At 38.0% G+C, this 17,524-nt stretch overlaps 1 protein-coding gene across 34 annotated transcripts in view; it reads left to right on the top strand.

Annotated features, from left to right (window-relative positions):
* Window positions 1-17,524, top strand: part of SORBS2 (sorbin and SH3 domain containing 2) — a 345,528-nt gene that overhangs the window by 267,884 nt on the left and 60,120 nt on the right. For 18 of the 34 annotated variants that reach the window (XM_055123778.1, XM_055123808.1, XM_055123783.1 and 15 more), the window contains 3 exons: window positions 6,815-6,850; window positions 10,461-10,599; window positions 14,928-15,100. In XM_055123778.1, the coding sequence (XP_054979753.1) occupies window positions 6,815-6,850; window positions 10,461-10,599; window positions 14,928-15,100 (348 nt within the window). The remainder of the gene's footprint in view (window positions 1-6,814; window positions 6,851-10,460; window positions 10,600-14,927; window positions 15,101-17,524) is intronic. The other 16 variants (XM_055123792.1, XM_055123791.1, XM_055123789.1 and 13 more) reach the window with 1 other exon arrangement.

Here is a 17,524-nt window from a genome sequence, read left to right as displayed (position 1 = left end):
AACGCTGAACTCTGTGCTTCTTACATAAACTAATGCTTTGCTAGTCTTCAGGCTAAACGGGAAAGGAGAAAGAAACTCTTCCTACATAAAACCTATAAATCCATCTAGACATTCTTGGGTGTTTCTCACATTAAAACTTCGATAAATCTCTTTTATCTTTAAGTCATGTCTCTACCTTCAAGCTCTTTATTGAAAATCACCAGTGATGGATGTCACTTTAAGTGGTCAACCACTTTAGTGTTGAGGGCATTTTTAAGTTTTTATGCACTGTCTGTAGCACTGTCGTCCCGTTGTTCATTGATTTGCTCAAGCGGGCATTGTAATGTCTCCATTGTGAGACTTGTTGTTACTGTTTTTGGCATATTGAATACTCCATGGATAGCTTGCCAGGTTCTGCCATGTGGGCGGGATACTCTCGGTAGCTCGCCAGGCTCTCCGAGAGGGACAAAGGAATTGAAAACGGGTCGGCCACATGCAAGGCAAACGCCCTAAGTTTTTTATAGATATTTTTTCATGTGTACCTCCTTTATTTGCATTTATAAAATATCTTAAAATAATTGGTGAAGGGCCAGGGAGATGATCTGGGAGATGGGGTTGAGTGCTGATGAACAAGGCCACAAGTTTGAATCTGGGCCCCACATAGTACCCTGTGCAACACCAGAATATTTCTGGTGAGCCCCAGTACCTCCAGGCCTGAGCATATCACATTACTGGGCCCAGACACCTAACTGCCTGTCCAGGTTGGTGGCCAATGATCACTGGGAGTGGCCCCTGAAACTCCTGACTAGTGTTTTGGAAACCAACCTTGTCCCTCTCAAAAAAGAAAAAAAAAGAATTGCTGATTATAATTTGCTCTCATAGGAAGGATTTGCCTTCTTTGAAGCAGCATTTACTCCTTTGTAGCTCAGGATTCATTTTCCCTAAAACTTGATCAATTTCTATCTTTTTAATTTATCACTTCATAAAGTATATTCATCATCCTTTAATATCTCGGCTGCTAGGGATTAACTTTGTTTACATGTAGAATCTCTTATGGCACCATTCTACTGACATATATTACTGGTTTTTTAAGAGAAATACATTTCTCTTCTCATCTTCCCCACTGAATGATTGTAGGTTAAGAGCATAAGCTTTAAGGATAAACTAGATTTCAATCTAAACTCTATCTTGGGCTCTGGGGCGAGGCAACTGGTTTAAATTCCCTGAGTGAGAATCATAAAAATAAATGAAAATACTATTTCATCCTCAATCCATAAATTGCTGTAGGACTAGGGAAGTAATAGAAATAAATTACTTACTTAAAACAAAACAAGCCTCGTATAAATAACCGGCAGCCATTAATTAAAGATATATAATACTAGCAGCAACAGCAGTAGGAGAGCCTAGAGAGATAGAATAAGGGGTGAGGTACTTTCCCCAGCACCCCATATGGTCCCCTAATCTTGCCAGAGCCAAGAGTGAGTCCTGAGTGCTGCTCGGTACGGCCCCAAAACCAAATAAACAACCACTAATAATTTGGACAAGAAAGATAGTACTCAGGCCAAGGGACATTGAGCAACTTGCCCAGATCTTCCTGATTCTAGATTCATAACTCAATCAGTCCTTTCCATTGTCTTTGTCTTCTGACCTAAACTGATTCTTGTACTCCATCTTCTGGTAACAATCTTAAAACATGACACTACCTCAGATTCAAAGTCATAATCCTGATCTGTGCCCACAGAATACAGTGGAAAGGTTTATATTCCCGTTGTAGACACTACACTTCATCCACATGGCCAATTCTATGTAACCATTTTGATCACTTCTGTCCCAGTTTTATATCGGGCTTATACAGTTGTTAAGGTCTCTGGTAAAAGGATTTTTTGGTATTTCCATTATAGGGCAAGCAAGTGTCATTGGAATGCAGCCAGTACTGCCAGGCCTTCAGGGATTTCTGAAACGCCAGTTATCAACATTTCCCCAAATGGGGTATACTGCCCCTTGGGGGACACTAGAATAAACAACTGATGGGCAATGGAGGCGGGGGTGGGGGGTCATCATAGATTTGGGAGCAATTCTGGGGCTCTTGCTACTTCTTCACTTTAAAAAGGATATTTGGGGTTGGGGTGAGGGGGGCACTGAGTGATTTTTTTTTCTGAAAAAAGGGCAATATACCAGATGATTTTGGGGAGCTCTAACGATCTTTCACCACTGGTTGGTGGAAGATTGAACACCATGGTCTACTACCATAGTTATACTTGACAGTGAACTGGTGAGTCGGACAGCTGACCCTCCATAAGTATAAAAAGGTTGAAGAACTTTGAGCGAGTCTCTCTTCACTCACGGGGGCCATCCATTTTCTGTTGCTCTGAGAGTTGCCCATCTGCCTCTCTTACTTTCTGGTTTCTCATTACTTAGTTCGCCTCTCTTTCTGCCCTCTTGTTAGATAATGCCAGTGAATTTCTACATTCTCTGGTTCCAGTTCCCTCCACCTGAGGTTGTAGGGTACACAGCAATCTGACTGAGATGTCCAGTTATCATATGCTTGACATGCCTAGGAGGCTATACCTCATTTGCCCAGCTAAGCCCGATTATTCCCTCCTTGCCCCTTCAACAATCTGTGTGGCAAGGGAAGCAATCACCTGTTTAAAAAATGACTAATACTAACTCAGGCACTTCTCTTCTCCCCCTCTGAAAGGGGTGAATGAAGAGAAGGTCAGTTACCACAGAATTAAGACAAGCTGGAAAGTACAGATTGACTATGTTTTCCATAAAAATTTTAGGTTGACAAAATGTATTATAAATGTGTAATCTTAACAATGCTATAGATAATTATACAATAAAATCCATCATAAGTTAGTACCCATTATAAAGTTTTTCAGAGCCTGGCAAGCTACCCATGGCATATTCAATATGCCAAAACCAGTAACAATAATGGGTCTCATTTCCCTGACCCTGAATGTTAACAGGGATGAATGGAGATGTTACTGGTGCCCACTTTAGCAAAACGATGAGCAATGGGACGACAGTGATACAGTCATAAGGCTTTTAGCCAGATTCATTATTTTAGCCATTCACTTTTAACTGATAACTCCAATAATTTTATGGAGAAGTAGAGAACAGAATACATCAAATCCCTTCACTTGATATTTAATTTTAAAATACTGAAAAGTTGAGCTGTAGGTATATTTAAAATGATGTTATTTTAAGTTTAACTACTTTATTATTTAAGATTATCACTGGGCCCATGGGAAATGGTCAAACATGGCTAGTTTTTCAACTGGAAATGAAATCAGAAAAAAGCAGATCTTGAAAGTGTTTGCTTTTGTTAAAAAATTTAGGATGCAATTTTTGCCTTTTTCTTTAATACGGCTTGGCATGGCCCTGGCTGTTATTTAATTTTTTTATAATTTTATTCATATTCATTCTATTTACATCATTTTTTTACCTAAGAATACATTAAAATTGTTATCTTGATAATTGAGTTCTTGCCTCTGCATTTAACTTGCATCACTTTTCTCAGCCTAGGACTGATCTGCCAAACAATTTCTCCTCACCACATGTCAAATCCATCTCAAGCCCACATATTTGCACCTCTACCTTCCACAGACTCTTAGTCAACATACTACTGGCCTTAAGGCTGGTGACACTAGTTACATTTTGATGTGTCTGCCATTGTGCTCATATTTTTTTAATTTAGATTGCCAGGAAAAAAGTTATGATTTCTACAATCCCCTCCAGGTGCCATCATTCTTTTTTTATCAAACACTTGCCTGGATGCACACTGGATTACTACCATCACCCTAGGCTGGTGTTTAGATTTTCAATATCTGTATGCAACAACATGTCTACACAACCATTGTTTATATCCAGTCCACTACATTTCAATACCAAAACTCAACCTACTGAGTCTTCTTACTCTTTGCTTCCTCAAAGAGTTCAACCCAGACTTGGTTATCTCTTTCATCCATGAGTTCTCCTTAGCATTCCAGTTACAATTCAGCTGACCTAGAGGTTCAGTGTTACTTTGAAGAACTAGGCTCTCTCTCCTAGAATAGTAAATGTGTTAGGTTTAAGCTCTGACGTTTTCTTCTGTAGAGATGAGGCAGGTGTTTCTAGCTCTTCTCTCCTTTAATACTGAACAATTCGGGAAAGTAACAGAAAGCTTTATTCCCAAGAAGATGATGACCCTCAAATTATATTTAAATGCTTTAGGTGGTCTTGGAAGATAGAGACACAAAACAATTAGGATGATTTTCTGCATATTATCTACTTGCTACCAAGTCAGTAAAACCACACACATGAAAATTGTTCTTGTTTTAAGCCAGTTTTTTTCCACATCAAAGTTAGACCAGATTGATACTTCCTTCTTCCCTTTTCACACGTTTCTTCCTACTTCACATCTTTCTCAAGGAAACACGTACAAGTGATTTTCTTTCCTCTAGTTTCTCAGAAGACATTTAATTTATGTGGAGATCAGGGATATGTTTTTTTTAAAAAAGAGTGCAACTTAGTCTTACAGGTTACTTGAATTATTTATCACAAAGTATTTCAAAGCTTTTCGAATGGGTAACCAATAGACTGTTGAATTTTTTAGCTAAAAGTATTAGCTATAGAAATTTTAAGTGTGGCATCACACACATACACACATACTCAAACACACACACACATTGTACAAGCCAAAATCAGGGGATGAGATAAATAGTATAGGCGTTAAGGCACTATTTGCCTTAAATTTGCAATATGCAGGTGTTCCATTTCTGGCACTGCATATGATTCCCCATCACTGTCAAGAAAGATCCCTGAGCACAGAACCAGGAGTAAGTCCTGAAAAAAATTAGATATGGCCCACCCTCCACTCTACCCACCTCCAAAATCTTATTTACAAGCATATCAGGAGAGGCAGAAAGAGGAATTTAAAAAGTGAAGTATTTTGGTTTTGGTAGTCACTCTCTTAGAAAAAAGCAAATGAATGGATAAAGATTATTCCAAGACATAAAATAAACTAATCCTATTTCTTATGGCAATGGTGATTCTTAAGGATAATATTCTTAAACTTTTGATGTATTTAACAAGTCCAAGAGATACAGAAAAGTCAATCCAGAGAGGATTGCATCCATTTAATTTAGAAAATCATCCCTTTTGAGTAGATAACTCTAATTATTTTGTCTGATTCAACTTTAAACAGAAATCCAGGCCATTTTTACTGGCATAAATGAAATTAAGAAAAGATTCCGGCATATACAAACTTACTGGGGAGGGGGCTTGTTCACATCTGGTGATGCTCGGGCCTTTTTACTCAGGAATTACTGACAGTGTTCAGGGAGCCATATAGGATGCTGGGGATCGAACCTGGGTCAGCTGCATGCAAGGCAATGTCTTGAACATCTCTTGGGCCCCCAGGTAAACTTCTTTTTAAAAAAAACTGCATTATTATGAGAAATTCTATTGACACAATCTAACCCAAAGCTACTTTATGTTGAACATTGAGATGGGTAGCAAATTTCTATCATTTCTAGTGAGAATTATTTTTGTAGTATTGTAGTTTTGTTCCCAATAAAATCTGCAATTGTTAGAAATTTTTCTTTTAAAAGTGCATGCTTATTAAACAATTTAATTTTTGAATAACTTTCAGATTTCTCTCAGTTAATTATAGATATTTTAAAACCACACACAAAATGTTTTATTCACATTTCAAGTGAGTATGTTGGGCCCAGAAAAATATTCCAGCAGGTAAGGCACTTGCTTTGCATGCAGCTAACCTGGATTCAATCCCCAGCACTACATATGGTCCCCAGAGCACTGCCAAAAATGACCCTGAGTGCAGAATCAGAAGTCAGCTCGGGTACAACTAGGTGTGGGCCCCCACAAAAATAAAAAAAAATACACACAGTGAGTATGCTTAGAGAGTGGGAATGTGACACCACACCAAGCACTAACACAGAACAAAACACATCTACTCCAGTAAGGGGGTAAGAAAAAACATTTTTCGTTTAAATATAGCCCCACTCTTATAAGCAACTCCTCTATCTACCATGTTTTCATATACATGTTTATAGTCTTGATTTTTAAAACTTTTTTTTCTGCTCAATTTCTTTCTCTTTTACCTAGATTTAGAAGATTTAAAAGATTTTAGACAATAAGTTGTTCTAACTAACGAGGTTACATGCTAACCATCATCAGTGGCCGGTGTTTGTTTTCACTTCATTTTCACACATAAGCACCTCTATTTGCACTGTTAGAATATTTCAAATTTCAATTTACTTTCCTTATTTTAGTGTTAACTGAAATAGATTCACTAAGTGGAAAGGATGCAAAGTCTACATTCCACTTAGTTTTTTTTTTTAGTTTGACCAACTCTTAAATTTTAAAAAAATTAAGGCTAATGAATTTATGGTTTTTGAAACATTTTCTGGGGATAAGTTGTATGAAGTCTACAACACATCTTTTTAAGTAAAGGGAAAACAATGTAACCTGCTGAACCACAGGCAACAACTACCATTTCACTGTTACCACTATAGAAATGGTTTCTGAGGAAAAAATTCTAGGATGTCTACTTTCTCAAGCTCCCAAATTACAATGCAGTGCTGTGTGAAAATTAGTTGTTTTCTCAAAAACACTTGAAAACACTTGTTGGATTCGCTTTCTTCACGGTTTCCTGTCTCTTTTCTGGACCACATAGTTAGCAATTAATCCTTCTCACTGTATTTCTTTCAAAGGCTTGCAAATAAAACTGATGCTTTGCCTTCTCACCGCATTGCACACACGCACAAAAAGAGAGATGTTCTTTATGACTGGATAATGTCTATCTCTTCTTATTTTTTCTTAAACTCAGCTTGGAAACCAGAACTTAACTGCCAATGTGCTGGAGGTAAATGCTTCACAGACACACAGAAAAACCACCCCAGAAGCCTCTTCTCGCCCTTCTGTGGTACCTCTCAGTCGAAGGCCTTTCCTGTCAGAGGAGGGCTCCAAGCCCGCCTCATGCACCCTGCCTCCACCTGCTGTCTGGCAGCCTTCACACCTGCACACACTCCCCCGCCTTTCACACACCCCTCTGCAGGCTTCTGGGAGCCTTATCCAGAGCACCACCTCAGGCTCACCCACTCCAGACTCCTCCCAGGGCCAGCACTCCTCCCTCTCCTCCAGTGAGTCCTCCCTAGCCATCCCAGATGAGCTGCAGATTGCTGACTCTGACACCACTGACCGTTCTGAAACACCTCCCCCCACCATGGGTCAGAGGTCTGCTGTGACAGATGGCACCACCTTAATCGCCCCTGCTGCCATGCATGTAATTATCTTTCCTTCCTTTCCTCCATCATCTTTTACACAGATCTCCAACGGCTCACAGGACTGATGCTTTGTCTGGCATCACAGTCTGCCGCTGAGCATTTTTATTGGAATAGGTGTTGATGAGTAAACTGACTTTCTGCAGTGGGTCAGGGACATCCGTTATACTCCTGCTCCTCATAAACGTGCTTCAGGCGAGAAGAGATGCCATAATAATCTCTTCATTTGTTTGAGAGTCACTTCTGTTTAGATTGTATTGCTCTAGTGAATGAGCTGCACGGAAATTTGCTATATTATCTAAGAAGGCTAAGTCGGTGTACTATTAATTTGAGTGGATCACAAATTGTTCAACATCTTTAATCCACCATTAAATCCTGGTAGCTAACGCTCACATGACTGGGCCCTGTGGGAAGAGTGTGTACGTCCTTGTTTCTCACACATGTAATTACTACTGCATGATGCTGTGTCATCCTGCTCCCCTTTCACTGGCAGTTATGTTTTTTGAATCCTTTTTCCTTCAAGATTGTATAATATAAACAATCTTAATCTGTATTGCAGAAATTTAGCTCTGATTTTAAGCTATTTTTTCTGAGCCATTCTAATGTAAAAAGTTATGAACCCTTTATTCATCTGTATATTAAGTATTTACCTTCCATTTAGAATCATAGATACATATTCCCCATTATATCATATCATTACCTATATCTTGGTGGAAAGTCATCTCTAATACATGCTTAATATATTAAGATGCTTCTAAATAATATGGTACAGATTTTCAATTGCAAAATCTGTTTACATAATGGTTTCAATGTGAAAGGTTATGTGACTTTTAAAAGAGGGTATTTTTCCTAAAATAGAATTTGTGATGAAATTTCAAATGAGCACCATCATAGAATTTTAGTTGTGCTGCTTAGGTTCTACATAATATCAAGTTCATAAATCAAAAACTCTTGTATGTGGAGAAATTTATTTTTAATAATATTTTTTATTAAATGTTTTTCAGATATATTCTCAAAAGACAAAAGATATTTTTTAGTTTTTACTACATACTTAGTAAATATGATGCTTAATAAAAATGATGCTTTTGACAATTCTTCATATTCAGTCAATTGCTGAGCCTAAGACTGAATTGATGTGTTCCATTTGGCAGCTGACTGCAGAAGCAGCCTCACTTTGCAGGATTCCCACCTTCCAAAGTCCCTCCCTCTCTGTAATCCAGGAACTCAGCAGGCCTCCATTTCTCTACAGTTTATGACACTTTCAAGAGTTCTTAACTTTTATAATATCAAAGAAATGTTAGAACCTTTATCTCAAAACATAAGTTGGTTGTTGGGTATTAATATATATGTACTAACTCATTTTAATTTTCTGTTTTTCTCATATTTGGGTCTCTGAGATGTCTTGTGAGCACAATGAAAGCTAACCATAACTGAAATTAATTTCAAGTAGCAGTTTAAATTTCTCATAGGTTCTTGATGAAGTGATTTTCCTAAGAATTAATTTACTATAAATATAACCAAGTACTTTCTAAAATTTGAATAAAATTCATTGTAAAATCCTAATGGATTAAACTTGACAAAGAGTTCATCTATTTGCATGGTTTATTTTAATCCACAATCAATATTACTGAAACTATCAGACAGAATTCAGGGCAATGTATGAAAATTTAGTAACAGAGGACTACATATTTTAGTAAGAATTCTCTGGCTTCTTTAAATTTTTTTATTTTTGGGTCACACCCAGTAATGCACAGGGGTTATTCCTGGCTCATGTACTCAGGAATTACCCCTGGCAGTGTTCAGGGGACCATATGAGATACTGGGAATCAAACCCAGTTTGGCCGTGTGCAAGGCAAATGCCTTACCCGCTGTGCTAACACCCCAGCCCCCTCTCCTACTTTTAACATTGCATTGAGCACATTATTGGGTAGGCCAAAACCAGAATATCCAAATAGCAGTGCTCTTCAGAAAGAAGGTTCTTAAGTTTTGCTTGTTTGATTTCTCTAATAGCTTAAGGAGGTCCTTAGTAAGCACAATCATTGTAATGAAATGTTTATTGACTTTAGGAAAGATGTCATATGGTTATAAAGTAATTGAATCAGACTTATTCTTGGTCATTGAAAATCATCTGCTATGAAGTGAAAATTATGGAAATATGTAAATAATTTTTCATCTATTTTCCAAGCCTGCATAATAGGTTTATTTTGTTTTGAAATAAGTAGAGTGCAGTCAGACTATGCAAATACTTCATCTGTATTTATATGTGTATCTGTATATATTCAGGCTGTACAGTTTTAACTAAATAGTCTTACTAATGTTTCTTGTTATTTGCATGTGTTATGTAATCACAATGCTTGGTGCTATGTTGTAGATAGATAGGCATGCTTCGTGGTTCCTTCAACCCCTGTGAAGTTAGCAGATTGAACTCTAGTATTACCCATTGACTATCTTGTTGTTTGTGTGATGGGCACCAAGTTGCCTGCTATAAAACATATTTGCATATATGTAAGACTATTTCCAACAGGAAAATTGAAATACCACCGAGGATATAATTATTCCTCTAAAACAGTATAAAGAATAAACTGTTAAAGAACCAAATAGAAGAGAAATGATGGAGAAGTCAGTTTTTTTACTTGTCTTTCTGGTGCTTTGCCAAGTATTTGGTTCTTCTAGAATAGACCACTCCATGAGATAGAAATTCAAACGATTGTGTTTCTTGTCTTAGTCACCGTTCCCTGGAACTGGAGGAGCTCTTAAGTCCGAGGACCAATCCCTTTCCTCTTGTCAAAGAACATGCATTTCACATCCCACAGGCAATGCCATGTGATCAAACTTTGATCATTTTAGTCATAATTTGGAAGATCAAATCCAGCCTCCACATTTATTTATTTTATACTGATTCCTATAGTTGCCTTTTTGCATCTCCATGCACAAAGTGGTATGCTCACTGTTGGATAATTTTGTTTTTTCGTATCATCTTCTGTGCCCTCTAACTTGGGAGAATGATTTTCACACAAAAACAAATGTGGAGAAGATACTGCAACCATGAAGTTCAGATACCAGCTTTCAAAGTAAATAAAAACTGACAAAGTAAATAAAAAATGACTGCTGTCATGTGAATGGTAGTCATTTATTGGAATGTGTTTTACCAGGGACTGTGTGCTTTAACAGATGTGTTTGTACTTTCCTCAGAGCCAGATAACAGTGAATGGAAACTCGGGAGGTGCTGTGAGTCCAATGAGTTACTATCAAAGGCCATTTTCCCCTTCCGCTTACTCGCTTCCAGGCTCATTCAATTCAAGCGTTATCATGCAACATGGCCGGTCACTCGGTAAGTCCTTTGACAGTGACGGTTTTCTTGACAATTTCAATGTAGCCGGTATAAGCCACAAGAGAGAATTGCAAAGCGCCAACATATCTTCCCCAAACGAGGCAGGAACATTTCACAGTCTATCCTAGAGGAGTCAACATCCCTTATGGAGAAAATAGACACCAGCTCTTTGAAGGTGACATTGGTCTGCATCAATCTCTGAGCCTGGAGAAGACTCTTCTATGTTGGGGTGCGAAGGAGAAAGGAAAGTAGGTGTCCGATAAGGAAAACAAGAGTTCACAGCACAAGCGCGTTTTCACATCATGCACTTTAAACGATGATAAATGTCCTCTAAATTTGGAGTCTCTGGTTGTGTCCAATGGAAGTTTCATTGTAGAAAAATTGAAGGTTATATAAAAAAGAATCATTTAACCATTTAAAAGCCTTAAGAGGGGAAAAGGATATATCAGGATAATGACACAAATAATGTAATGAATATTCCAATAAAAACATTCTTTTTTACACTAATAATTTTTTAACATAAAAAAGAAAATTAAAGCAGCAAACTACCACTTGAACCCAAGCTGGAAAAATGTCCACGGGGCCCTAAATAATAGAGAGATTAAAGCAAAATTTGTCTTGCATGCAGTGGACCCTGACTTAATCCCTGGCACCACATATGGTCCCCAGAGCACCACCAAAAGTGATCCCTGGGCAGAGAACCAAGAGTAAAGTCTTCTGAGCACAGCTGGGTGTTGTGGCCCCAAACTCCCCTTTACCCAATCTCTATACTAAGCAACTGGAAGGTTTCCAAGGCATCAGGAAGAAGAAAGAAGGTGGAGGACAGGATAGCCACAGGCCACTTCTCCAAAAGATGAGAGAGGGCTTTATCCTCTGGCCACAAAATGGCAACTGGGCAAAGCCAACTGCCACCAAGGAGCAATTAAGCCATTGTTGTCCCACTGACAGTGGTCTTCTTCCCTTCTTCCCCAGGGAAGATGTTTGATGTTAGAATAACTGATAGACTAGGATAGGATTCATTTACCCAGGAACATTTTAGGTCAATATCCCGCATGCACACTGTGAAACTTAACTTCTGTGCTTAACAAAGCCTTTAGAACTAGACTACTTAAAAGGAGCCAAGAGACTCATTAAGGAAAATTCTAAATTTACCTATCTTGCTTTAAAACTGCTCCTGGGATTGGCTATGAATTTTATAATGATGTCCTTTTAGAATAGAAGAAAGTAGGACTTCTTAGGACCAAAATGTTGTCCATAATGAGTCCATAATGTCCTTTTATAATGAACGTTTGTCATATCTTGATTTTCATGAAGCTATGAATTATAATACATCTCTAGTAAAACTACAAATTATGTGAACTGTAGCATTTTCTCAGATAATTATCAAATTTGACTCTTGTATCCCTTGCCTACTAATGAGCACGATTTGTTGCTCCCACCTGCCAAATAGCATGTAAACACTAGAATGTAGACAGACTTTTATATTAAAACATTATCAATGGGTAGGTTTTGCATATAAACTACACTACATGGAAAGAAATTCCCCATTTAAACACTGAACAAATTCCAATTGGGCCATGAGGATGTAAATCTTGGGGAGTATATGTGGTCTAGCCCATTGTAAAGAAAGTTTATGTTTAATTGAGGTCTAAGGACTAGAAAAATGAAAACAGATGAACTATATGAAAAAATAATAAAATTAAAGACTAAATTGTAAAATAGTATTATATAAACCATAAGTTCATAAAATATGAGCCATATGTGAATACAGAATTATGACACAATTTGATTATGCTGGGAATTTGTACATATATTTGGTACTCCAAAAATATGTGCTGCTTAATAGGAAAATTACTATTATGGTTACCACATTCATATCCATTTTGGAAGTAAATGAAAAACTCTCAAATATCACATTGTTTCTCAATGTGGAATTGCTGAGAAGAGATTATACATTTATAAAGAATCACAAATAAAATAGTTTTATCCATTTTTCGTCAGAAATGAATTTAAAATGCTTTTATCTTGAAAACAAAATTGAAATTACAGTTGGGATACAAATTTACCAGGGGTCTAAATTTACCCTTATAATGATGAGTGAAATTATCTTAATCTTATTTATGAAATTTACATAAATATACTATTAATTAGTCATTTTAGATGCATTTTGTGTGTAATCAATTAATGCTATCCTGAAACATCAGGTCACATCCATATGCACATATGAGCCTTTCTGAGTGACAAATCTGACAGTTAACAGCTAGAAATCTTTCTTGGTCATCAAAACTTTTAATTTAGGTTAAAAAATAGGAATATATACTATGAGCCAAACCAGATAAATGATATTGATGTTGATTTACAAAAATTTTGGAACAAAGAACAAAGGGCATATGCAGTACATAAAAGTGCCAATTTATTTCTTGTGAAAGTATATTAAAAGTTAATAAAGATCACATGAAGAGAAAAATACAATAAATCTTATTTAATATATGTCTAGGACAACTTTTATTCTCAGGGATGAAAAACTGTGAGTTTAAGTGCTTTTAAAAATAAAAGCGATCTGGTTTTAGAATTCGTATCTTTTTGTTAATTTTGTTGTTGATACTTTGACACTAGATACTCCTATTTTGTCTTTAGCATAGTTTTGCTTGTTTTAAAACATGTTTAAAATAAATTATCACCTGTCAAGTAAAAAAAATGCGAAGTTATTATGACTGAGCATCATGACTATGTAAATAATTAATAATTTAAAAATCACTTACTTTACATCTAAGTATATATTTAAATATGAAATTTGTGTGTTTGTGTGTTTTTTATTTGGAACCATGCCTGGAAGTACTTGGGAGCTACCCCTGGCTCTGCTTGTGGCTCATGCTTAATCATGCTTGGTTCAATATGTGGTACCAGAAATTGAACCCAGGCACCCTGCATGCAAAGCATGCACTTAACCCATTGAGCTATCTCTCCGGTACATGTGAAGACTTTTGTGTGTTCGAAGCAAGTTAGTTTTTACTGAAATTTACTTGGAAAGATGTGAGGGGGGAGAAAGATAGAAGTAGGTGTTAGAGAGAAAACACAGGATTCTCCAGAGTGAGAATCACCCAGTAGAGAAACATGGAGAAAAGCCAGCCAGATGCATGTTCAAGGGAGAACACGGGTTTGAAGAGCAGCAAGCCAAAACTTTTCATACTTTCCATACAAAATGGAAATTTTTGTTCCCATTTTTTTAATAAAATTTCTGTCATAGACCTAATAATCTATGGTTTGAGGATTCCAAAACTACATTTCGATGTTTTTAAATAGCATAAGTTAATTGAAATATTTTAAATCTTTTTCATTAAAGCACCATAATTTTCACCGTTATTTATAGTTGAGTTTTAGACATACAATATTGCATCCCTGATCCCACCACTAGTTTCAACTTCCCTCAGCCACTGTTCCCAGTGCCAATCCCAAATCACCCCCTCACCCCTCCTCTAGCCTGCCCTCTTGACAGGCACCTTTCTAAGTTCAGTTGCTAAAGGTTAATTCTCTTGATTCCAGTGTTGTTGACTCTGTTTTGGATATTTGATTCTATCATTCCATAGCACCACCTTTGTACCTTAATTAATCTAACTATTAAAATAATGCAATATTTATTATGGAGTATGAAGTATGGTCTGAGAGAAAGCAAACCCAGCAGCTTCTTCCTTACCTGAAAATAGACCTCCCCCACCCCCCAAAATGTCTCAAAGAGTCCAATGAATTTCCACGTTCAGGGCTGTCTGCTTGGGGATACTCTGGACTCGGTGGAGTGACCCCTGGCCAGGCAGGTGTGATTCGAGGCAGTGCTGGGGCGGGCGCTGGGGCCACAGGCAAGGCAGGTGCCTAACCTGCATTTCTGCCTCTCTGACCCCATACAATGTCTTCTTTTTGTATGTGGGGGGAAGAGAAGGAAGTGAGCAACACCCCGCAGTGCTTAGGGTTTGCTCCTGGCTCTATGCTCAGGGGATATAAGCAGTTCTGGAGATAGAACTGGGACAGGCCACATGCTTTACCCCTAGTACTATCTCTCTGGCCCTGTCCAGTGCTTTCTTAGCACAGCACCTGCTATAGTCACATGGACCTTCAATAAGTTATTCTTCCCCTCACCCTTTGTTATGAAAACATGAGGATTTTGTTAGACAGTATCGCCTACATGCTAACAGTGAGTGGGTCAGATATCTTAATTAAAAGAGGTCATGATGGGAAAAGAGACTGTACGTTATAGTTGGCAGGGACACACACGAGATGCTATTAATTTATGATTCCTCATGCATTAAATAGATTTCACCAAATGCTCTCTACAGATTCCACAGACACCTATCCGCAGCACACGCAGTCCCTGGATGGCACCCTGGCCAGCTCAATACCACTGTACAGATCCTCGGAAGAAGAGAAGAGAGTGACGGTCATCAAGGCCCCGCATTACCCGGGGATCGGGCCGGTGGATGAGTCGGGAATCCCCACAGCAATTAGAACGGTAGGAAATGCCAGATGGCGTGCGTGTCACTCCAGGGCTGTGCCCGGGCACTACAAAGGATGGATTGTGGATGGCTTTGTGCATTCCTGCGGTCTTATATAATAAGGAATGCGCCTTCAGAACTCTCATGAATATTATGCCGTGTGTAGTAAAGTACATTGAAGATAAATTGCAGCTTTTCCATTTTAAGCATTAATCATGAAAAATACTGTCCTGTTCAATGATTAAAAGCATGTTTTGTTTTTGTTCTTTTTTAATATTGCTCTTTTTCACATATTGTTCTTTTTTAATATACACTATATATGCACATATATAAAGAAGAGCTAGGGACAGAGAGAGGAAAGAGAAAGGAGAGCATTGAATTCTCTCCCTGCATTGAATCCCCAGGAGCAATGCAAATAAACCAGTGGCTTGTTTCTTGAATTGGATGTGTGTTCACACCAGGAGATTGAGAACTGTGAATTGGGAGCTGGGAGGTGAGATAATTGGAGGGAAGGGAGTTAATGTCATGGAAAGGGAAGTAAGGAAAAGAAAAAAACGGTCTGGAGAAAAATACACATTTTAGGTGTCCCTCTTCAGCTGGCCTGCTGAGAGCTCTCTGGGGATGATAAGTGAAAGTGTTTGGATTTTTTTTTTCTTAGTCTTTAAACTCTGCCAAAACATTACTGAGTATGTCAGGGCAGCCCCTTCTGGCAGGGCTCAGTAGTAGCAGAGGCGGCTGTGGAGAGCTTGGGCAGGCTTGAGACCAAGTCCACTGCAAGACAGAGGGTTTGCACTAGCCTGCGTGAGGCAAGGAAGCCGGAGCACCAGCATGAGAGCTGCGAGACCCTTGCAGGTGAAATTGGGGGGGGGGGTGCAAAAATGGGGCTTGGACTGATGTACTTTGCCTGTAACATGCACATATTTGGCTGGGGTGTTGCCAAGAGCTTCTTCGTTTTGTGCCAGTCTGGGGACTGAAGAAAAGAGAAAAGAGTGGGAAAGACAGAGGAGAAAGAGCAAGGGTAAGCTTGGAAAGCTGGAAAGGAAAGGAAATGTAATGGTTGGAGGGCTCATCTCTGCTTGGTTTGTATTTATGATGGAGGGTTTCATGTTCTATATACCGAGAGAAGTTAAAAATTAGTCATTCCAAGAATCTGTTATAATTAGAAGTCAGAAAGTAAATCTGTATAGCAGTTGCTGGGGTTTTGACTTGTTAGATTCTGGAAACACTGAATGTGACTGGAAAAGACTAAAAAAAAACCTTTGTTGGAGGTGTATTTAAATGACTTTAGTGTTTAAGTGACAGTAGAAGCTGGGGACTCTGACTAATGGTCTTTATTTTATGACAATGACATGTTCTGGTGGTGGTGTTTTGCCATTTATTTCCCTTTTTAAGATTTCAAAATGGTTAAATAATCTTTTCTTCTAATAACCTAGGGATGCAGTGTCAGACAGTATTATATCATTGTTTGTGTTTAACTGGCCTTTAAAGAGTGGCACTTTCACTAATTAGGAGATCCCTGCTCCTTAGTAGCTATAGACTTTTTCTAAAAAAAAAAATTATCTGGGAGCTTCTGGATGTTTTGAAATCAACAAATGATATATAAAAATGGGTCTTCAAAGCTAGTTCGTTTTATTTTTTTAATCTCTAACACAATTTCCTTAAATAGCATGACTTTGCTTGTTCATTCCTAAAAAAAAAAAAACGAGATGTTGTAAATAGTAAATGCAATCAAGTAGTAGGAAAATTTTATATTCTCTATCTAGTCAGGTCAAAAACATATTTAGATATGCATAAGAAAACACATGCTAGATACCCAGAGTTAGTTTCCCTCTTACAAACTAGAAGCTAAATACAAGCGGTAAAAAAGTTCCTTATGTGAAATCATCATTTTTATGTATAATCTTGCTCTTGTTCAGACTTTTAAAACTTTACAAAGGAGGGCCAGGTTTGTGAATGCTGCTCTTATTCACATTTCCAATTTGTCAGCCTTGCAGAGCACATCCCCAAGTATAGCTGTGTTTATAAATGTTGAGTCAGGCTGTCTCTGAGCCACAGCAGGCCAAGAATCTCCAGGGTTGTTTTTCTTTCTCATCGGTGTAGAAAGTAATGATCATCAGACTGGAATTGCTTCACACAGGCTTCCTGCTCAGTGTATACTCCAAACACACCACTGTCTCAATGGATCATGTTAGAGTATCATTTCAGACAACCAGCTTATACAGAAGGAACAGAATTTTGTAAAGTAACCTGGAAATTCTAGAAAGCCAAGAATCAACAAATGTACCTTTGAGTGATTTGGAGGAAGGGAAACAGGTCCCCAGCCTGCCTCTGTCATGTGACCCGGGATGTCTGTATTAGTCTTTTACTGCCATTCTGAACAATAACAACAACAATCGCCAGGGCTCCAATCCCTTGAGGTTGTGTAATTAAGGCCAGCTAGT

Source organism: Sorex araneus, chromosome 1, assembly GCF_027595985.1.
Source record: "Sorex araneus isolate mSorAra2 chromosome 1, mSorAra2.pri, whole genome shotgun sequence".
Lineage (NCBI taxonomy): Eukaryota > Metazoa > Chordata > Mammalia > Eulipotyphla > Soricidae > Sorex > Sorex araneus.
This window is presented reverse-complemented; position numbering and strand designations above follow the sequence as displayed.